The following is a 16,864-nucleotide window of genomic DNA, read 5'->3' as shown; positions in this document are numbered from 1 at the left end:
TTTGTTTGTTTGGGGTTTTTTTGTTTGTTTGTTTTGTGGGTGCCAGGGATGGACCGAGGATATAGCGGGCATGCTAGGCAAGCAGTCTGCCACTGAACTGCCTTCCCAGACTTTACCACTGTTTAGCGTATTCATTAGACTATGAATGGTGTCTTAATTTTTATAGGAGAGTTGCTAGGTTTTATTTAGATCTGAAATACTGGGTTCAAGGAAAGAAACTTAAATCTGAAAGTTACATTTTTAAAAATAGTCTTCATTAGCATTTTTTTTCTCTAGACAGGGTCTCCTCCTGTAGCCTAAGCTGGCTTCAGACTGGCAGTGCAGCCGAGAATATCCCTGATCCATCTGCCCCGCCTACAGGTGCTGATGGGCACACACCATTAATCTGGTGCTGGGGCTCGAACCCAGGACCTGTGCATGCCAGGCCAGACACCACCCACTGAGCCACATGTCCAGCCGCTCTCCTCAGCTTTTAAAGTTTAGTATCACTGCTTCCTCATGTTGTGGATCTTTAAGAAAGTCTCTAAATTAAGCATGACCGAGAACATTTCAATCGGGAAACCTGGCCTACCTCATGCTGTTGTCACAGCAGGGTAAGTAAGTGAGCTTTGTCTGAACCCTCATTCCTCTGACCCAACCTGCTGAGATTTGCCAACAGCTTCTGTGCTGAGGAGAAAACATTTACCCAGTTATTTTACCCACTGTCTTTTAAAAATAAAAATAAAAAGGAAGGCATGTACTATGCAGACACGAGCCTCTTGAGGGCTGGGGTCAGAACCTGGTTTTGGCCTCAAGTTCAGACATAATAGACTAGTGGGGCCGATACACTGAGGGTGATGCCCTCGAAGGATGTTGGCATTTCTTTGTGTTTAAGTCTGCCCCTTCTTCCCTGCCCACCTTGCTCCATTGCCCCCATGCATACCTGGAGCATCCTTTCCTGCCCATCCAAGATCAGGGAACTTGTGGTCACCTAAATCCCATCCTGGCATCACGTTTCTTGGTGCGTGCTCTTAGATACCATTTTCTAGCATTTTCTGCTCTGAATTTATGAGCCGTCCCCCCCCCCCCCATCCCACCCCTGCCCTGTGGCAGAGGTGTCTTTGTATAGCTTGTGTAGATGACTTCGCTTGTCACCACGGGAAGCCCACACTCCTTAGACAGATGTGCAGAGGGAGCCCCCAGTTGAGCCTCTCTCCCCATCGCACACCCCTTTATAAAATCGTGGTACATCTTCAGCAGCTGTTTGGCTTTCTGTTTTTAGGTCACACAAGTCACGGAGGGAAAAGACTGGTGGCGCCTCCTAAAGGCCGTTAATCGCGCTTCTGGTCGCGGAGACCCACTAATTACTGGGTTCGGATGGGCCTCCCTGACCTGGCATTGTGTTGGAAAATAGGAGGCTTTAGTGACCCTGTGATTGTGTTGATTTAGTCACGTCACCCGTGGGGTGTGATTCCGTCCGTGTTGGTATTTTGCATCCTAACTTGGAAGTGTTTACAAGGCACTGAAAGGTGGGCGCAAAGCGGGCCCCGGAATGTGGATGGCATAATGTATTTTTGAGGCGGGAAAGCTGGTGGTGCTTGGCTGAGGGGCAGCCTAAGCTCTGCAGAGTGAGGTGCAGGAGAGCATCTCATCTGCCTCTCCTTCTTCGTTGTGGGTTGGATGCCACTAGTGTCCTTCTGGTCCCTCTGCTCTCAGTGGACAGTATAGTCGCACGCGCACACCCCCCTCTCAGATGGTAGCACGGGATGCTGGGACTGGAACTCACCTCCAGGGCTGGTGCGCTGGGGGTGACGTGTATATGTATTGAGTGGAACACACTGTTACAGTTTATTTCCTGTTGATGTGATAAACACTGTGGCCAGAAGCAACTTGGAGAGGATGGAAAGTGGCTGATTTCGCTTACACACACGGGCCACAGTGCATCGTGGACGGAAGTCAGGCTAAGGTGCTCAAGCAGGAAATGAAGCAGAGGCCACGCTGAGCGCTACACACTGTCTTTCCTTCCCTGGCTCATGCCCGCACAGCTCCCGCACACAGCCCACACCCACCTGCCTAGGGACAGTGCCACCCACAGTGGGCTGGGTCCTCTCATATCATACCGGTAAGGACGGTCTCTTACAGACACAGCCACAGGCCCATCTGATGGAGGCACTTCTTCAGGGGACCCTGTGTTGTGTCAAGTTGACAGCTAAAACAAACAAACAAACAAACAAAGCCGAGTGTACTAACTAATGACAAAGCTAGTGGTCCAGGTTAGAATGGACGCGTGTGACAAGACAAAGACAAAACAGAATTTACTATGCTACCCAGTTTTAAGTGCAGTGACGCCGAGTACAGGAGCATCACTGCACATCATGTGCGCACAAGCATCTTCAGACTGACCCTATTCCAGGACCCCCTGGCTCCTGTTTGTCCCCCACCCCGGCCTCTGGTGCTCACCTTGAGTTTGACACTCTAGGTACTTCCTGCAGGTGGAGTCTACTGTTTCCCTTTGTGACTAATGTCTTCTGGCATCATGCATGTCATAGCAAGGGTCGAAATTCCCTTCCTTTATAAGGCTGAGTAACATTCTGCTGTGTCCATACGGCACACTTTGTTTTGTCCGTTCACCTCTCATTGGACAGGTGGGTGGCTTGACCTTTTGTGACTAACGCTGCTGTGGTCATGACTGTACTGTCACCTGTGTCTCCACTTTTATTTCTTTTGGGTGTCTACCCAGAAACAGAATTGCCGGATCATTACAATCACGGTATGTTTCCTGTCTGGTGGACCCGTCGCACTGTTTTCTGTGGTTACTGCAGCATTTTACCCTCTAGCCGTCTCCACGTGGCCAGGGGTTCTTAGGGTCTCTGGCTCTGATGATGGCCCTCCTCCTGGCTGTGAAGCATGGAATCCTTTCTTTAGTCAGTAGATGATACAAAACATCTTGATGTCCTCGGTGATGGGGGCAGCTTGGTCCCCCGAGGCGGTGAGGCAACGGTCTCCAGAACAAGCACTAGGGATCCAGGGCTCCTGTACTGAGAGTGTGGGTGTGTGTGCTCTTGCTGGTCCCCTCGTGTCCCCTTATCTTCCAGGACATTCTCTTTCACTGCCCACACTTGGAATTTAGATAAAATGCAAACTGTACTTAGATTTATTCACATTTTCTCAACACCTTCCCTGCCTTTCTTTTGACAGGGTTGGCATAAGAAGTCTTTTTCAAGTAGTAAATTAATTTAAGTGGCACGCACCCCACCTGATTTTTTTTTTTTTTTAACATGTTGGCAGTTTAGATAAATGGATATTATAATCGCTGAGCATTCTGGCTTACAGTCCAAGGCAGACTCGGGAGACACTACAATAGTGATAATATCCTGTCAGTCTGGGGCAGAGAAGGAGAAGGGAAGAAGAAAAACCCAGGGCATGTTTTCTTATTTGTATTTATAAGATGCCTGTGGGGAAGCAGGAAATGCCATGTGGCGGTTTACATGGCTAAAAGCAGAAGGAGGGAGATAAGACCCTGAGGATGCCGTCTTGCGGGCCCGTGGAGGGGATACAGGGCAGGCCGGGGAATCGGCAGCTGTGCCTGTCGCCAGCAAAGATGCTCTCCCCCTTAAACCCACCATTTCCTTGAAGAATGTGGTCTATTTTTAATGACTTTATTGATTTGACGATTGGGTTACAACGAACTGTATTTATTGCTGAAATGTTCCGTTCCCGTCAGCACTTTAATACGCATAAATCTACTTTTGGCACCACTTTGATAGACTGTAAAACTGCTTATATTTGCAGGAAAATTTGTTTTGCCACGGTATGTTTATGTTAGATGCGGTGTGACTTTTTTCCCTCCTTGAAATCATTTTGTGTCATAGCTTTAGCTGAGGAATAGACACACTCAGGGCTGCTAACATCAGGTGCTGTTGAGGCAACATAAAACAAAATGAAGCTGAGAGATCACAAAAAAAACGTTTTCAATTTCATATAGTCAGTTCTCTAATGCCTTATTTTTTACTGTGTATGAAGATGTCACAGTGTTTACCTCACACACTATATATATATATTGGATAAAGTAAGTGCCTAGAATGTCCTACAGTTACTGTTATAATCTGCATATGGTTTCAATATTTTGCATATAAGAGGCAGTAAAGGGGGACTTGATTACCCATTGCTCAGTGTATGAGTGGAGCTAAAATAATTTCTATGAGACTTCTTAGCTTTTTCATTTAAATAATGGTATATCTAGTTAGATTTGATGTATTTTAATGAATGTAATTTTGAAGCATGAACTACATATATTTAAAATATCTTTTCCACAAAGTTTTTTAGTACATACTTTCTTCTTCAATGAGAAGTATAATTTTTATTTAGTTAGTTTTTGAAATTTTTATTTAATTATTTATTCCCAGATTAGGGGTGGAACCCAGAGCCATCTGCATATCCAGACACTTTACCATTGAACCCCACTTCCAAGTGAAATTGTATTTTTATCTGTGTGATATAACCAGTAATAATCTGATTAATTGTGGTAGGGTTAGACCGCCCCCCCCCCCCAAAGGCAGCTGAACGCAGTGTAGAGAGAAGTGTGCTTAGTGGACTCCTCTGCAGTATTACAGCCACCTCTGCGATCTCTACTTCAGATTCGAATGCACAATGAAGTGCAGAGGTCCCGTTTTCAATAAACAGCAGCGCCTGTGGGACCATGGCAGTGCATGGTGCAGGCGCTGGTGCAGGCGACCCCGGCAAATGCTGAGCAGCATTCCTCTGCTTGACGCCGCCTCCACAGGAAGAAATGAACTTGCAGCCTGGTTATAGAATCCCGAGCAGAGCTTAGAGGCCTTTGGGAGTTATCAGCTGAACTTGAAGTGGGGCCGTGGGTTTTCACAGAGAAACTGTGTTATAATGGGACATTTAATTTAAAAGAGCCTTGTTGATAAGGGAGGCAAAACTGTCCTATGGGTTTTTGCTAGGCTGGCAAGTCATGTGGGTTTGTGTATGTACTGGGTAATCACTTTCTTTCAGGGAGATGGCCCCAGCATCTCTAGGGGGTGGGAGAGAAGGTGGTTCTGCGTCCGCTCCTTGCTCGGCATGAGCAGAGCCTCTAGATAGGTGTAGTCAGCTGCCCAACCCTGCAGCTCTGCAGATGGGAAGAGAAAAGTTGTCCCACTGTAGTGTTCCAAAGGCTGGGAGGACTTGCAGACGCCCTTGGGCCTAGGAGCAGCTGGAGCAGCCCAACACGCCATGATTCATGCAGCTGAGCAGCCTGCTAAGTGAGGGAGAAAGGGGTATCAGGGATCACAGGTTGATGTCTTTTTATGGGAGAACAAAGCAGTTTCGATTCTTTCACTGTTGAGTTTAGCTCAGCCATTGTGTGGCAAAGGAGGCTTTAATGAATCATTGTTTACCTAAGAGCTCGCCAAGTATTTGACCATTAAATAGTCTCTGGTGTGTGTGTAGCTCTCTGACATCTCTTATTTGCCTGTGATTAATCGGCATCGAATTGTTATTTAATTACCTCCGTAGAAATCTAAGAACAGTTTGTGTTCTGATTAAGTTATTTGATGTCATAACGAGCCTTGGAGCTGGGAGGGTCAGCTCAGCCTTTGGATGTCTTGCCTCCAAGAAGGCCAGCTTCTTCTGTTCATGGAAACTCACAGAAGCTCCCCCCCCCCCCGAAGTATTGAAATCTCAGAATCACAAATGTGTTTTTTACTTAAAATGTTTGACACTGCGAACCTACGTCGCAAGTCTGTAAGGCTTACATGGAAACTTGTGTGAAGTTATTAATTGGCCCGTGTTAAACACTTTGAGGAAGAAGCCGCCAAGCCTGTCCCTTCCTACGGTCCAAACACTTCACACGGTTACCTCCGGGCGATAGCAATGGGGGGATGCCCCGCAGCCGGATGCATTGAAAATGTAAGAGACGGTTTAGGAATGGCTGGCCCAGTGAGAGGGGATGAAGAGCTCCCGTGTGAGGTACCCATGTGAGGTAGAGTTTGGAGCGATTAGGGTTGAGCCTGGAGAGTAGGCAGAGTGGGGGAATGGAAAGGCAAAGCTAATGGCACCCTGACACACGCATGGCATTCTCAAGGGAGGGGACTGAGCAGTAGTACCAGATGCTGTCGGGAGAAGTCAAGAAACAGGAGGCTGGAGAGCAGCGGCTGCTGGCCTTAAGCCTGCCAACTCTGAAACTCAGTTGGGAATGGCCAGGTGGAGAAGACATGGTGGGCCTGGAAAAGACCTGGGGGCCGAGGAGGGGGCGTGGGGGTATTTTAATAGTTCAGAATTCTTTGTGAAATCAGGCGAGGGTCTGCCTAACATGTGCCCAGAGCTTTCCCTAACTGACAAGATAAGTAAATTAAAGCAATTACAGTACTGTGCCCTGTTGCTACAAAGCTTATCTGGACTTTAAAAAGATGTAATACGGTAGCTGGAAAGGACGCTCTTTGTAAACATTTTTTTAAAAGTCCTAACAAAGGTGTACACGTTTACAGTTAACACAGTGTAGCCAGGTCGATGTAACATCTGTTGGCATTTCCCAGGCATTAAAATGACATGCTGGAGGTAGAAGTGAAGATCAGATTTGGGTGTTGGTTGATTTGTTGCCAGCACACCTTCGGTTGTTTTACATAGGGCAGGTAGTGGGAGGGCCCATTGTTTTCAAGTTCCATCATGTCCTAACGCCAGATGTTTTGCTGTCCTATTTTTGAGCATTGTGTACACTCCTGTAAGCGTTAGAGATGGAAAGAGCTGATTTTGCATGTCAGATGGCAGTTGCCGTTCAGGGCGATCTCATCATCAAGTTGGACGGCGGCCTTTGTGGAAGTAGAATTCTTTGTCCTCTTCACAAGTGCTCCCTGTAACTGTTGCCATCTTTATGCGATCATGTTTTTGAGGCTGCTGCTGTGTATTTTCAGGCCTTCATTTTTTGTCCCCTTAATACTTACTTTTTCTGAACTGATTCTTGAGCTCGTGGCCGTGAGTGACAGTCAAGGAGACTAAATAAGAAAAAAAAAAAAAAAAAAATCCCACTTGTTGGACATGCAAGTAGTACATTTCAATAGCAGGAGGGGTCAAATGGTTGCCAGCTTCCTGTTCTCTTAGTAACAGGAGTTCTTAGCTCCCTGTGCAGTTCACAGCTTAAGAATCCCCCTGACATCGCATGCGAATGTCTGAGGGTTTTCCAGTGCACAGGCTCTGTAGCTTTTTGTTATGCCTGCCTTATTCCAGAGTCCCAATCTGGGGGTCTTGTAGGGATCTGCTCTTCCTTCGTCCTATGTGGGGCCTGTGACTGATGCCCCTAGACATATATTGTGGAAATTCATGAAGAAAGAAGTAGCCTGCTTTATCTTCCTGCTCTTTCTTCTTCTTAATGTGTAGAGAGGCATCTGATGGTTCCTTCAACACAAAGATTTCCCTAGGTAACTCAGGAAGTGTGTGTCATCCCTCCAGGGCAATTCTCCACCAAATTTCTGGCCACAAGCATGGGATTTGCCTCGGGTCACACAGCATGGCAGGGCCTGAGATCAGGTGGATAGCAGATCTCTGTACCTGACTAATCGATTATGCATTGTATTAGACGCGCTGTGCATCCATTCATGTGCTCTCTTGTTAGTAGAGTCTGTTTACTCGCAATGACTTAGGCAATTTTGTTTTGAGGTGGAGTGACTTTGAATGGTTTGCTTCAATTGCTGTTAGCCAAGAGAGAGGCTTCCTGAAACTCTTCTGGCCGGGGTGACAGTTAAAGTATTTAGCATCCGACACAGCCACCATTAGTCAATCAGAGGCAGGCAGAGGCGTCCATGGCAGGTTTGTTCATAGCCATTCATGCCAGCGTAATGCCTGCCCAGCCTGACACTTTGCTGGCTCGCTCTTCCTAGTAGGTATTTAGTAGAGCTTGCAGAAGTGTTCTGTAAAGCAGCAGCATCGTGTCATCGGTGTGTTGACAAGAACACACCTTCTGAATCCCCATAATACTGGGTGTGAGTCCAGCTTGGCGACTTAACAACTTGAAGCTAATTTCCTTGAGTTAAAAATTTTCATCTCAACATCTCGGCTGCCCTGTCTTTAAATAGGGGCAGTATCTCTGCCCTAGTTCAGAGATGGTGTGCGTGTCCTGTTTAACAGTCTCTGGCATTTGATGCCTGGTAAGGATGGTGTTTCAGAAACTAAGTATGAACGAACCCAAGTGACCCTAAGAAAGCCTCGCTTTGGTTTTGCGTGGTGAAAGGTGCAGTGTGAACTGGCATAGGCTCCGTCAGAGAGTCAGAGGTGGGATCGCTCTCCCGGGCCATGTTCTGTAGAACCTACTGGATGTGCCTGGAGCTGGCTTGGAGGTGTAGAATGCCTTCTCACTCCAGTTCGCCCTCCCCTGGCCCTTGCCATACTTCCTCCTTTCAGACATGCTCTGAAGAACCATGGAAGAAAGACACAAACGAGACCTTTTCTGTACTGTGGGGCTTGTCATTTTTGTCCCACTGGATGACGTCATAGAGCCATGGTGCCGTTTCCACGCCTCAGTCTCTGTCTCATTGGCCACATAAAATGGAGGTGGCAGTAGCTTGTGACAAGAACAATGTACCACACGGTTATACAAAGCCGAAGTCCTTGGGGGTGAGGCCTACTCTCGAGTAAGGAAGACACAGCAGCCGTTAAAACCATCTTGAATTGGTTGGTCTCCGTGAGCTGGCTCTGACGAGGGGAGGTGGGCTGCATGGTGGCTGGAGCAGCTGGTTGCCCTGGGATGGGGACCGAGCATGTGCTGGTCCTTGAGGACGTTGGAAGACACTCCTCCGGGGCACATACGCACTGTGCCATTTGCATCTGTCCTTGGATGCCTGCCTTTTTTTTTCCAGATGGGAGTCCCTCACAGGGGCTACATCATCATCCAAAGCCTACCGCGTAGATAAAGAAGTTCAGGTTGGTAGCAGGTTTCCCCGAGCTGTGTTTGTGAGTAAGGGGGCTACGGCCTTGGCAGATGGAGCTGCGGTGAGGATCTGAGTGAAGGCACACGGCCAGTAGGCGTACCTGGCTTCTCTGCGCCCTTCCCCAATGTTCCTAAAAGCTTGATAGGATTGTTCTTATAATTAAGATGCAGCACTCGGGAGGCAGAGGCAGGTGGATCGCTGTGAGTTCGAGGCCAGCCTGGTCTACAAAGTGAGTCCAGGACAGGCAAAGCTACACAGAGAAACCCTGTCTCAAGAAACACCCCCCCCAAAAGATGCAGATTAGGTTATTTTAAATGAAAAGAAAACAAAAAAAACAACAACAACAAAAAGCCACTCTCAAAATGACTTTCTTGTCTTCTATGACCACAGCTGTTCTGATAGGGCCTAATGACTCAGCTGGGCTCTGCATAGCGATCTCTGCCTTGGACCGTCCTTTGCCCAGGCATGTGTCAGTGGTCCTTAGGGTAGACTACTTGGATTTAGATGCCACAGCTTACCACTTGCATCCCTCTTTCTCTGCTCCCCCACCGTTGGCTACAGGCCCATGGTAGATAACCCGTCCTCGGCGCCCAGCCTAAGCCAGGCACTTCTGCCTCCCAACTCTTACTGCTCTCTGTAGATTCTCAATCAAAGGCAAACTCTACAACTCAAGTAACCCACTCCACGCCCATCTCGATGCTCTCGCAATGGGGCTGCGGGCCTCACACATGCCAGGCAGGATGTAAGCACACACCAACAGCTCATCAAAGGTACCCTGCTCTTGCTCCCAAGGTAGAGTATGGCATGGGCTGGTGGAAACGTTGCTTGCCGGTGCCTGAGTCTTCCTCACCCCCTCCTTTTCCAGATCCCTCCTCTGTTTTCATGTCTCACGGCCGTTAAAGATCTATCTGTATGTATGATCTTGGGTCCTCGAATGAGAGGCGATAGGCGGCATTTGTCTGAGTCTGGCTTAGTTCACATAACATGGTAATTTCCAGTTGAGTCCACTTTCCACAGACTATAATTTCATTCTTCTCTATGCCTGACTAAAACTCCCGTCTATGTAATACACCTCATCTTCTTTAGTCACTCATGTATTGATGGGCAGCTGGACTGGGTCTGTGTCTCGGACTCTGGCTTTTGTGAATAGTGAGGCCATGACTATGGATCTTTGGGTATCTGGCGTGTTGAGTGTGAGTCCTGTGGGCGTACTGCCTAGGATGTGCATGAGGTCAACGGTAACTCATGGATGGGTGCTTTGCTGGAAGAGCCATCTCCTCACTTCCTAGACCAGCGGTTGACTGGCTTGTTTGCTATTTAGTTTTTTGAGTTACTTATATTATTCTAGATACTAATGCCCTGTCCAAGCATCCTTTAGAGCAGTGGCCGTCAGCCCTCCTAGTGCTGCGGTCCTTTAACACAGTTTCATTGTTACGTCATAACTGTTATTGTGCTGCTGTTTTGAATCATAATGTGAACATCTGATGTGCAGGACACCTGATCTGATATGTGACCCCCCCAAAAGGGTCGAGCGAGCCCCACAGGTTGAGATCTGCTGCTCTACAGAAAGGTGTTGCTGGAAAACTGGGTATCCACGTGTGATGAAAGAGTAAAGGCGGGGTCCTAGCTTCCACTCTGGGGCGGGGGGGGGGGGGAACGGGACAGATCAAAGACCTTCCTCTGAGACCCAAAACTGATAAAAGAAAGAGTGGTTGGGGGAGGCGGGACTTCAAAACACAGGCACAGCTACAGACTCTATAGACACCCGCAGCAGCTCAGGAAGCAACACAAGAACTGACAAGCAGGATCCAGTGAAACGAAAAGGTTTTGCACAGCTAGGAAAATAAACACGCACCAGAACGCCTGGAAGAAAATTGTTGAGGCGGATTTTTTTTGTTTGTTTGTTTGGTTGGTTTTTTTTAAAAAATGTGTTTCGAGTGTGCTGTCTGGCCTCTAATTCTGGGCATGGTGACCATGCTGAACCGGGGTGCTGGGGTGCCACTTCACAGAGAGGCATGCAGGTAATGCCTGGGGCCTGGGTTCGAGTCCTGCACAGTGACACTAAGTGAGACGGGCCATCTGAGTGCGTGCAGCAGCAGTGGCGGAGGGAGAACCCAGTTAAATGAGGGGTACCTGTGGCATCAGCAGGTTGCTTGTGAGAAATCTAGAAAGGCTGTGATTAAGTATATGAGGGGCTTCACGTCCAGAGAAATTAGAGGTTGTGAGGGCAGAGTTAACAGCAGTAGCGTTTGAGTGTTCTGAAAGGCGCAAGGCTGCGTGCCTGTAATGTAAGCAAGCGAGCTGTTCTCCAGGGACACTCCTTCCACTCACGCGCCTCCCCTGACACGTTCCAATGAGGGACCACATGTCACTGAGGAAAAAGAGGCATGGTAAAAGTGTGGAGGGAGCTCACAAGGATTTGATCTGGAGACCTCTGAACAAATGTCTGTGAGGCCTCACACATCATGACCCCAACTAACTCAGTATCTGCTGCAGAGACAGGAGCGTCTTCTGCAAACACTGCCCAGCCTATGTGTTTCCTGTAAGGAAGTTCCTACGAGGCCCTCCTGTTTCACGCTCTCTCTACTCTCTGGAGAGTCAGGGTGAAGGCTGGTGGGGGGGGGCGGACTTTGGCATGTGGTTGTTGGGTTGGATGTACGAAGATGGCTTTTCTCAGTGGTTTCTGTTATTGGGATACCTTTGGTACCTCCGAACTGAAGATTCTTGAACCTAGTGCAAAACATAAAGGAGTGGATTTTGTGTAGTGAACCATATCATCAACATTGCTTTTGACCTTTTTTTTTAAGGCCAAATCATACATCCGGTATGTCCGGTATGTGTGGTGCCTCTTGTGAGTGCGAGGGTACACTCGATGGCACAAGGCCTCCAGTGTCTTCCGGCATCACTCTCTGCATTGTTGCCCTGTGTGTGCCCTGGGACAGGGTCTCTCACCGAACCAGAGCTTTGCGGCTTACCCTTGGCTGGCTGGAGGTTATGCAGGCCACTTGTCTTCCCTTTTGGGGCCCGCAGCTTTCTGCCTCTCTGGGTACCAGGGATTCCATTCAGGTACTTACTGGGCGAATGCTTCTGCCCACAGAGCCGTATTTTTCTTCTTTGAATATTGTTTCCTTGTGAAGTCAGTTCACGAAACCCATTTGCCCATTTAACTGTAGTGTTTTCTCAGATGTACCTGACTTGAACTACCCAGTCTTGTCCATCCACGCCTGGTCTAGGGCACAGTAGACAGGGCCTGATCTTGGGCACTTAGGCTCCGCCCCAGCTGTCAAGCCAGGATCCTCACTTAACAGCTGAACTTCCTCTCCTAGTAGCATGTTCTAGAATCTGGGTGACAGTCACCATCCCAACTTTCCGTTTGTTTGTTTTTGAGCACTTGTTAAGAAAGCGCCTGGCATCTTGACAAGGAGTCTTTTATACTCATGGGCCCATTTAATCCGCAGGACAAGACTCGAAGGAGGTGTTGCTGAAAGCTAAGAAGAGTTGTCACTGGGCATGCCAAAGATGTCAGGAAATGACACTTTTCTGGAGCCTATGTATCCTAAGCTTGAGGCAGGAAAATTGAGGCCTGCATGTCTCTGGTGTGCACATCCCATGTTCCCAGGTAGAGCCCAGGTGCTCTGGAAGGATTTCAGGGGCAGCAGATGTTCTGTCCCAGTGTTGGCATAAGTGGCCAGGGGCCCGTGTGTCACGTCTGCACCACGGCCTTCAAAGCATCAGCCAGAAAATAGCTCCGGGAGGCCAGCCTGCCTGCCTGCCTGTCATCTGTCTGTGTGTATTTTAACGTTTAAAATGATATCATTCAAAATGATGTCTGCTAGAATCCAGTTTTGATTGGTCCCCTGTGAAGCCTTCGCTACGCATCTTTTTCTTGGGTTCTTCTCCACGGGAAATGCAGTGGATGAGAGGAACTGATCTTTAGTGGTGTGGTTTTGTTTGCTTCCTGGCCTACTTTTCTCTCGTCTCCTTGGGTGCTCAAGCCTGCGGCTACCATCCTTGACACCCGAAAGGATGACCCGGACACTGGTGCTGTCCTGGCGAGGCATCCTCTCACTCGGAGGCGGTTGAGTTTTCCTGGGATATGAGGTCTAATGAACCATCCTGGGGGGGGGGGGTTAAAACACTGTTGCTACAATTTACATTTAGAGAAATAAATTCTCATGATTAAAGAAAAAACTGGCATAACAATTGGATTCGTTGATTTCTGTATTGATCTTCCTTCTTTGCACTTGCGTTGACCTAGATGAGGCCTAAAAATGAAGGAACTGACCCAACAATGTCACAGGTTTTTTCCATTTCTGTGTGTGTGTGCGCGCGTGTGCACGCGTGGGGGGGGGGGGACACACACATCACATGTATACATTTTTTTTTTTGAAATCAGGGCAACACTGTAGTTCCCTGTCCAGCGTCATTTGGTGTTATTTTTGTCTCTCCTTAGGCATCACCCTGTATTCTTTCTCCTTGTCACGGATATCGGCTTATTTCACATGAATGCATAATATAATATTAAACACATATGCATTTAAAGCATTGTTTTGATTCTGTTTGCAAGTTGTTTCTCTTACGGGTGTGTCTGGGGAGGTGTGTAACATCCCCTGTACTTGCAGGAAGGATTTTAAATCGTTTCTCCAAAGACATCGGACATATGGATGACTTGCTCCCCCTGACGTTTTTAGACTTCATCCAGGTATGTAAAGTAATAATACTATGCTCTCAAATGCAGAACAGCACCTTTTTTCTTTCTCAAGGCCTTTCCATGAGGGGAAGGGGTGGCCGTGGGGCTGGAGACCTGCAATATTATCTTAACAAAAGGCCGTGTTTGTAGAGGGAAGGTGTGGCTGGGTTTCGGAGGCTAACTTGTCGTGAGTAATATCGCATGTAGGAGTGGCTGTGCATTCGTGTCAGGGTTGGTTCATGGCAGCTACATGCTGGTAAGTGGCTTTTCATCTGCCTCCCAGGTATCTGGCGTGGATTCGATTCGCTGTGAACACATTTCATAATATAGAAACAATCACCCCTCTCACGGAAAGATAGCACAGATTAACTAAATTATGCATTGTATCCGCCATAAAGGGCAAATATTTACTGCACCATTTTTTTTTTTTTTTTTGAGAGGGGGTGGGGTAAAACCAGGTGTGGTTACTTACAAAGAACAGATTAGCAATAATAAGGTGAAAATAATACTTTGTTAGCAAGGACAATAGAGAGCGGTTATTGCGGATTCAAAGCCTTAAATGCAGGCATGTTTAAGCCAATAATAGGGAGTACAGGATCAAAGTCTTCTCAGAAACTGTCTGTTTTTGTTTTTCTAGGCAACTTTTCTTTTCACACGTTGATTGCTCTGTCTTAAGGTGTCTTAAAAAAAAAAAAAAAAGTATCTCACAGAAATGCCTCCTTTTGGCTTGTTGTTTTGTCTGTGAACCTGGGTCCAAAAGGATCGTGTTGGGTCACCACATCACTCATCTCCTCTTTTCAGCATTGTTGCTTCTGTGGCTTTACCTGTTTTGTTTTGCTTTCTTCTGTCATATAATTCTGTCTGCTTTTCAGTGACTCGGGCGGGGATCCTTTTGTTTTCCCCCAAGCGTTTATTTTGGAGAAGAAATACATCTATCGAAAGCTGTGCAGATTCTTAAACCCCAGCTGCTTGTGGCTCACTCACTGCCGTGAGACTGAACCTTTCTCATTCTCCCTAAGTCTGCCAGCTGTTCCCGGAAGCCAATCTGCGGGCTGGAAGTGGATGTGGAAGCGTGGCAGGGGGTCTTGCTGGCCCCTCCTCCTTTCTCCCCCACTCCTTGTCGCTCAGCTCCAAGCTCAGGTTCACTTCTAGAGTCACTGTTCTAAAGAACTAAGTGATTACTTAATTTAGAAAATTAGCTGTGTTTAAAGAAGAAGGAGAAGAAGAAGAAGAAGAAGAAGAAGAAGAAGAAGAAGAAGAAGAAGAAGAAGAAGAAGAAGAAGAAGAAGAAGAAGAAGAAGAAGAAGAAGAAAAATCAGTGGTAGACCTACAGTGATTGCTGGGATCCCTGTTAGTCACAGGGAAAGGGAACCCAGGCTATCTGACTACCAGCCCAGGCTATCTGACTGTAAACAGTATGGCTCACAGGTGAAGACACTTCCTCCTTACACCCTTCCTGGGCTCCAGGCTGAGCCTTTGCACCACAGATAAGCACTTTCTGCTCCTGTGAACTTATTTTTAAAATGTTTCCTACTGGGTTGAGCTATGCTGTTTCACTCCCCAGAAGCAGCCTTTCACCACAGAATTCTCTTTTCCCCCCTAGAATACAGATAACTTTAAGCACGTGTTTTGACAGTGATTATTAATTAGTTCTAGAAGAGTTTACAAAGAGCTCCGCTTCGCCACAGCCCTGAGCTGGGCTGACGCTGAGCTTCTGGTGGCCCACGGCGTGTTTAGCAGAGTGAGCCTGGCTGATTAGCACTCCGCCCTGTGTCCTGTCTCCCACGTGAGGGGTGAAGCTTGTGTGTGCTTCCTGATTTCATCCTCAGCGTTGTGAGGAGGGAAAATTGCACTTCAGTTTAACCGGACACACCAGGGCCTCTGTTCGTCACCTGCTCAGTCTTGGCACACCTGACTCTTGTTGACTGCTTCTAGTCCTGGTTAGCCGAGTTCTAGAATCTACCAAAAAAAAAAGGTGAATCTTGATAGTGCTGTCTTCCCCAATAGGAGTTTTAGATAAAGGAAAATTCACTTATCCAATGCAGTACAGATCTGCTGTCACTTAACTTTGTTTGCAGGTGTCTTTAATAACCTTCCCATAATCCTGTCAGGAAGAAATATTTTCTCCTTTTAAAAATAGTATCAGCTAAATATAAAAGCACTGATCCCCTGCCATTGTGGCTGATGCTTTGAGGGACATTTCCCAACATTCATTGTTTAAATGGTTGTCAGGAGGAATCAACTGAAACCCAGGAAGCAGCGCCCTGGCTGCCTTTTTCCGCCTTTGCTGGAGGATTTGCATCTGGCGGCTGAGTGGCCTTCTCACTAAAGAATCACTGTGATCATTTTGAAGTATTTGGTGCCTGTTGCTTTAGGATCCAGCAAAGATTTTTTTTTTTTTATGAAAGCCCCCCCCCCACACACACACAAAATGAATTTAACCTGCCCTCAAAGAAAGGCCAACAAAAATCTAAATGTAAATTGATTTTTTTTTTCTTTTTAAGTCGAATTGGAGTCTGTCAGGACGAAAACAACCCAGTGGTGTTCTGGGACTCTTAATGGAATCATGTAAACTTAAAATAAACACTATTATGGTAAGCACATAGAATGAAAACTAATTTTCCAAATCAAATACATTATATTCAATTCATTTTCCCCAATCAACCAAATGTTTAAAACCTGTTAGTTATAACAGCAATCTTCTGGAAATTAATTAGAAGCCTATTAGCTCTGCTAACTGAGGCAGACAGCAGGGTTTGCTCCTTACATTTCTAAGTAGTCTCTCGAATTAGAGTGCAGCAGGGTTACAAAGCAGTCAGTCTGCTTGGCTCACCTGACGGCTGTGCTCAGGACTTGGTCTTTCGGGGCGTGTGGGAGTTTGGCAGGAAGTGGCTTGCTTTTGCAAACAATTTAACGCTTATCTTTTAATACATTTAAAAACATTTGGACTAAGAATGTAGCTGTACTGGCCTTGCATTCCTGAGACCTTGATTCTGTTCCCCGTACCACACAAACAAACAAGAAAAGGACAACAAAACAACAACAACAACAACAGAAATTTGATAGTCAACAGATAAGCCGGTCAGGTCAGGAGACCAGTCACCCTGTCAACAGTAGCACCCACTTCCTTGCCTGGACCACTGAGGGGGATGGGATTTTTTTCTCAGGTCTTGTGTACTGGCGCATAGGGTCCCCTGAAGGGTTTTCTTAGCTCTTTTCAAAATTGATCTCAGTAGCAAATGTCCCGCCTACCAGTGCTCTTAGTGCCAGT

General features: G+C 47.1%; 1 protein-coding gene across 1 annotated transcript in view; it reads left to right on the top strand.

The window, feature by feature from the left end:
* The window catches only part of Abcc4 (ATP binding cassette subfamily C member 4), a 203,622-nt gene that overhangs the window by 120,832 nt on the left and 65,926 nt on the right, over positions 1–16,864 (top strand). Inside the window, exon 20 of the mRNA XM_051160966.1 lies at positions 13,526–13,605. Within this exon, the coding sequence (XP_051016923.1) occupies positions 13,526–13,605 (80 nt within the window). The remainder of the gene's footprint in view (positions 1–13,525; positions 13,606–16,864) is intronic.

Source organism: Acomys russatus, chromosome 18, assembly GCF_903995435.1.
Source record: "Acomys russatus chromosome 18, mAcoRus1.1, whole genome shotgun sequence".
NCBI lineage: Eukaryota > Metazoa > Chordata > Mammalia > Rodentia > Muridae > Acomys > Acomys russatus.
Note: the sequence above shows the minus strand (reverse complement) of the source record. Positions and strands in the feature narration are given on the sequence as shown.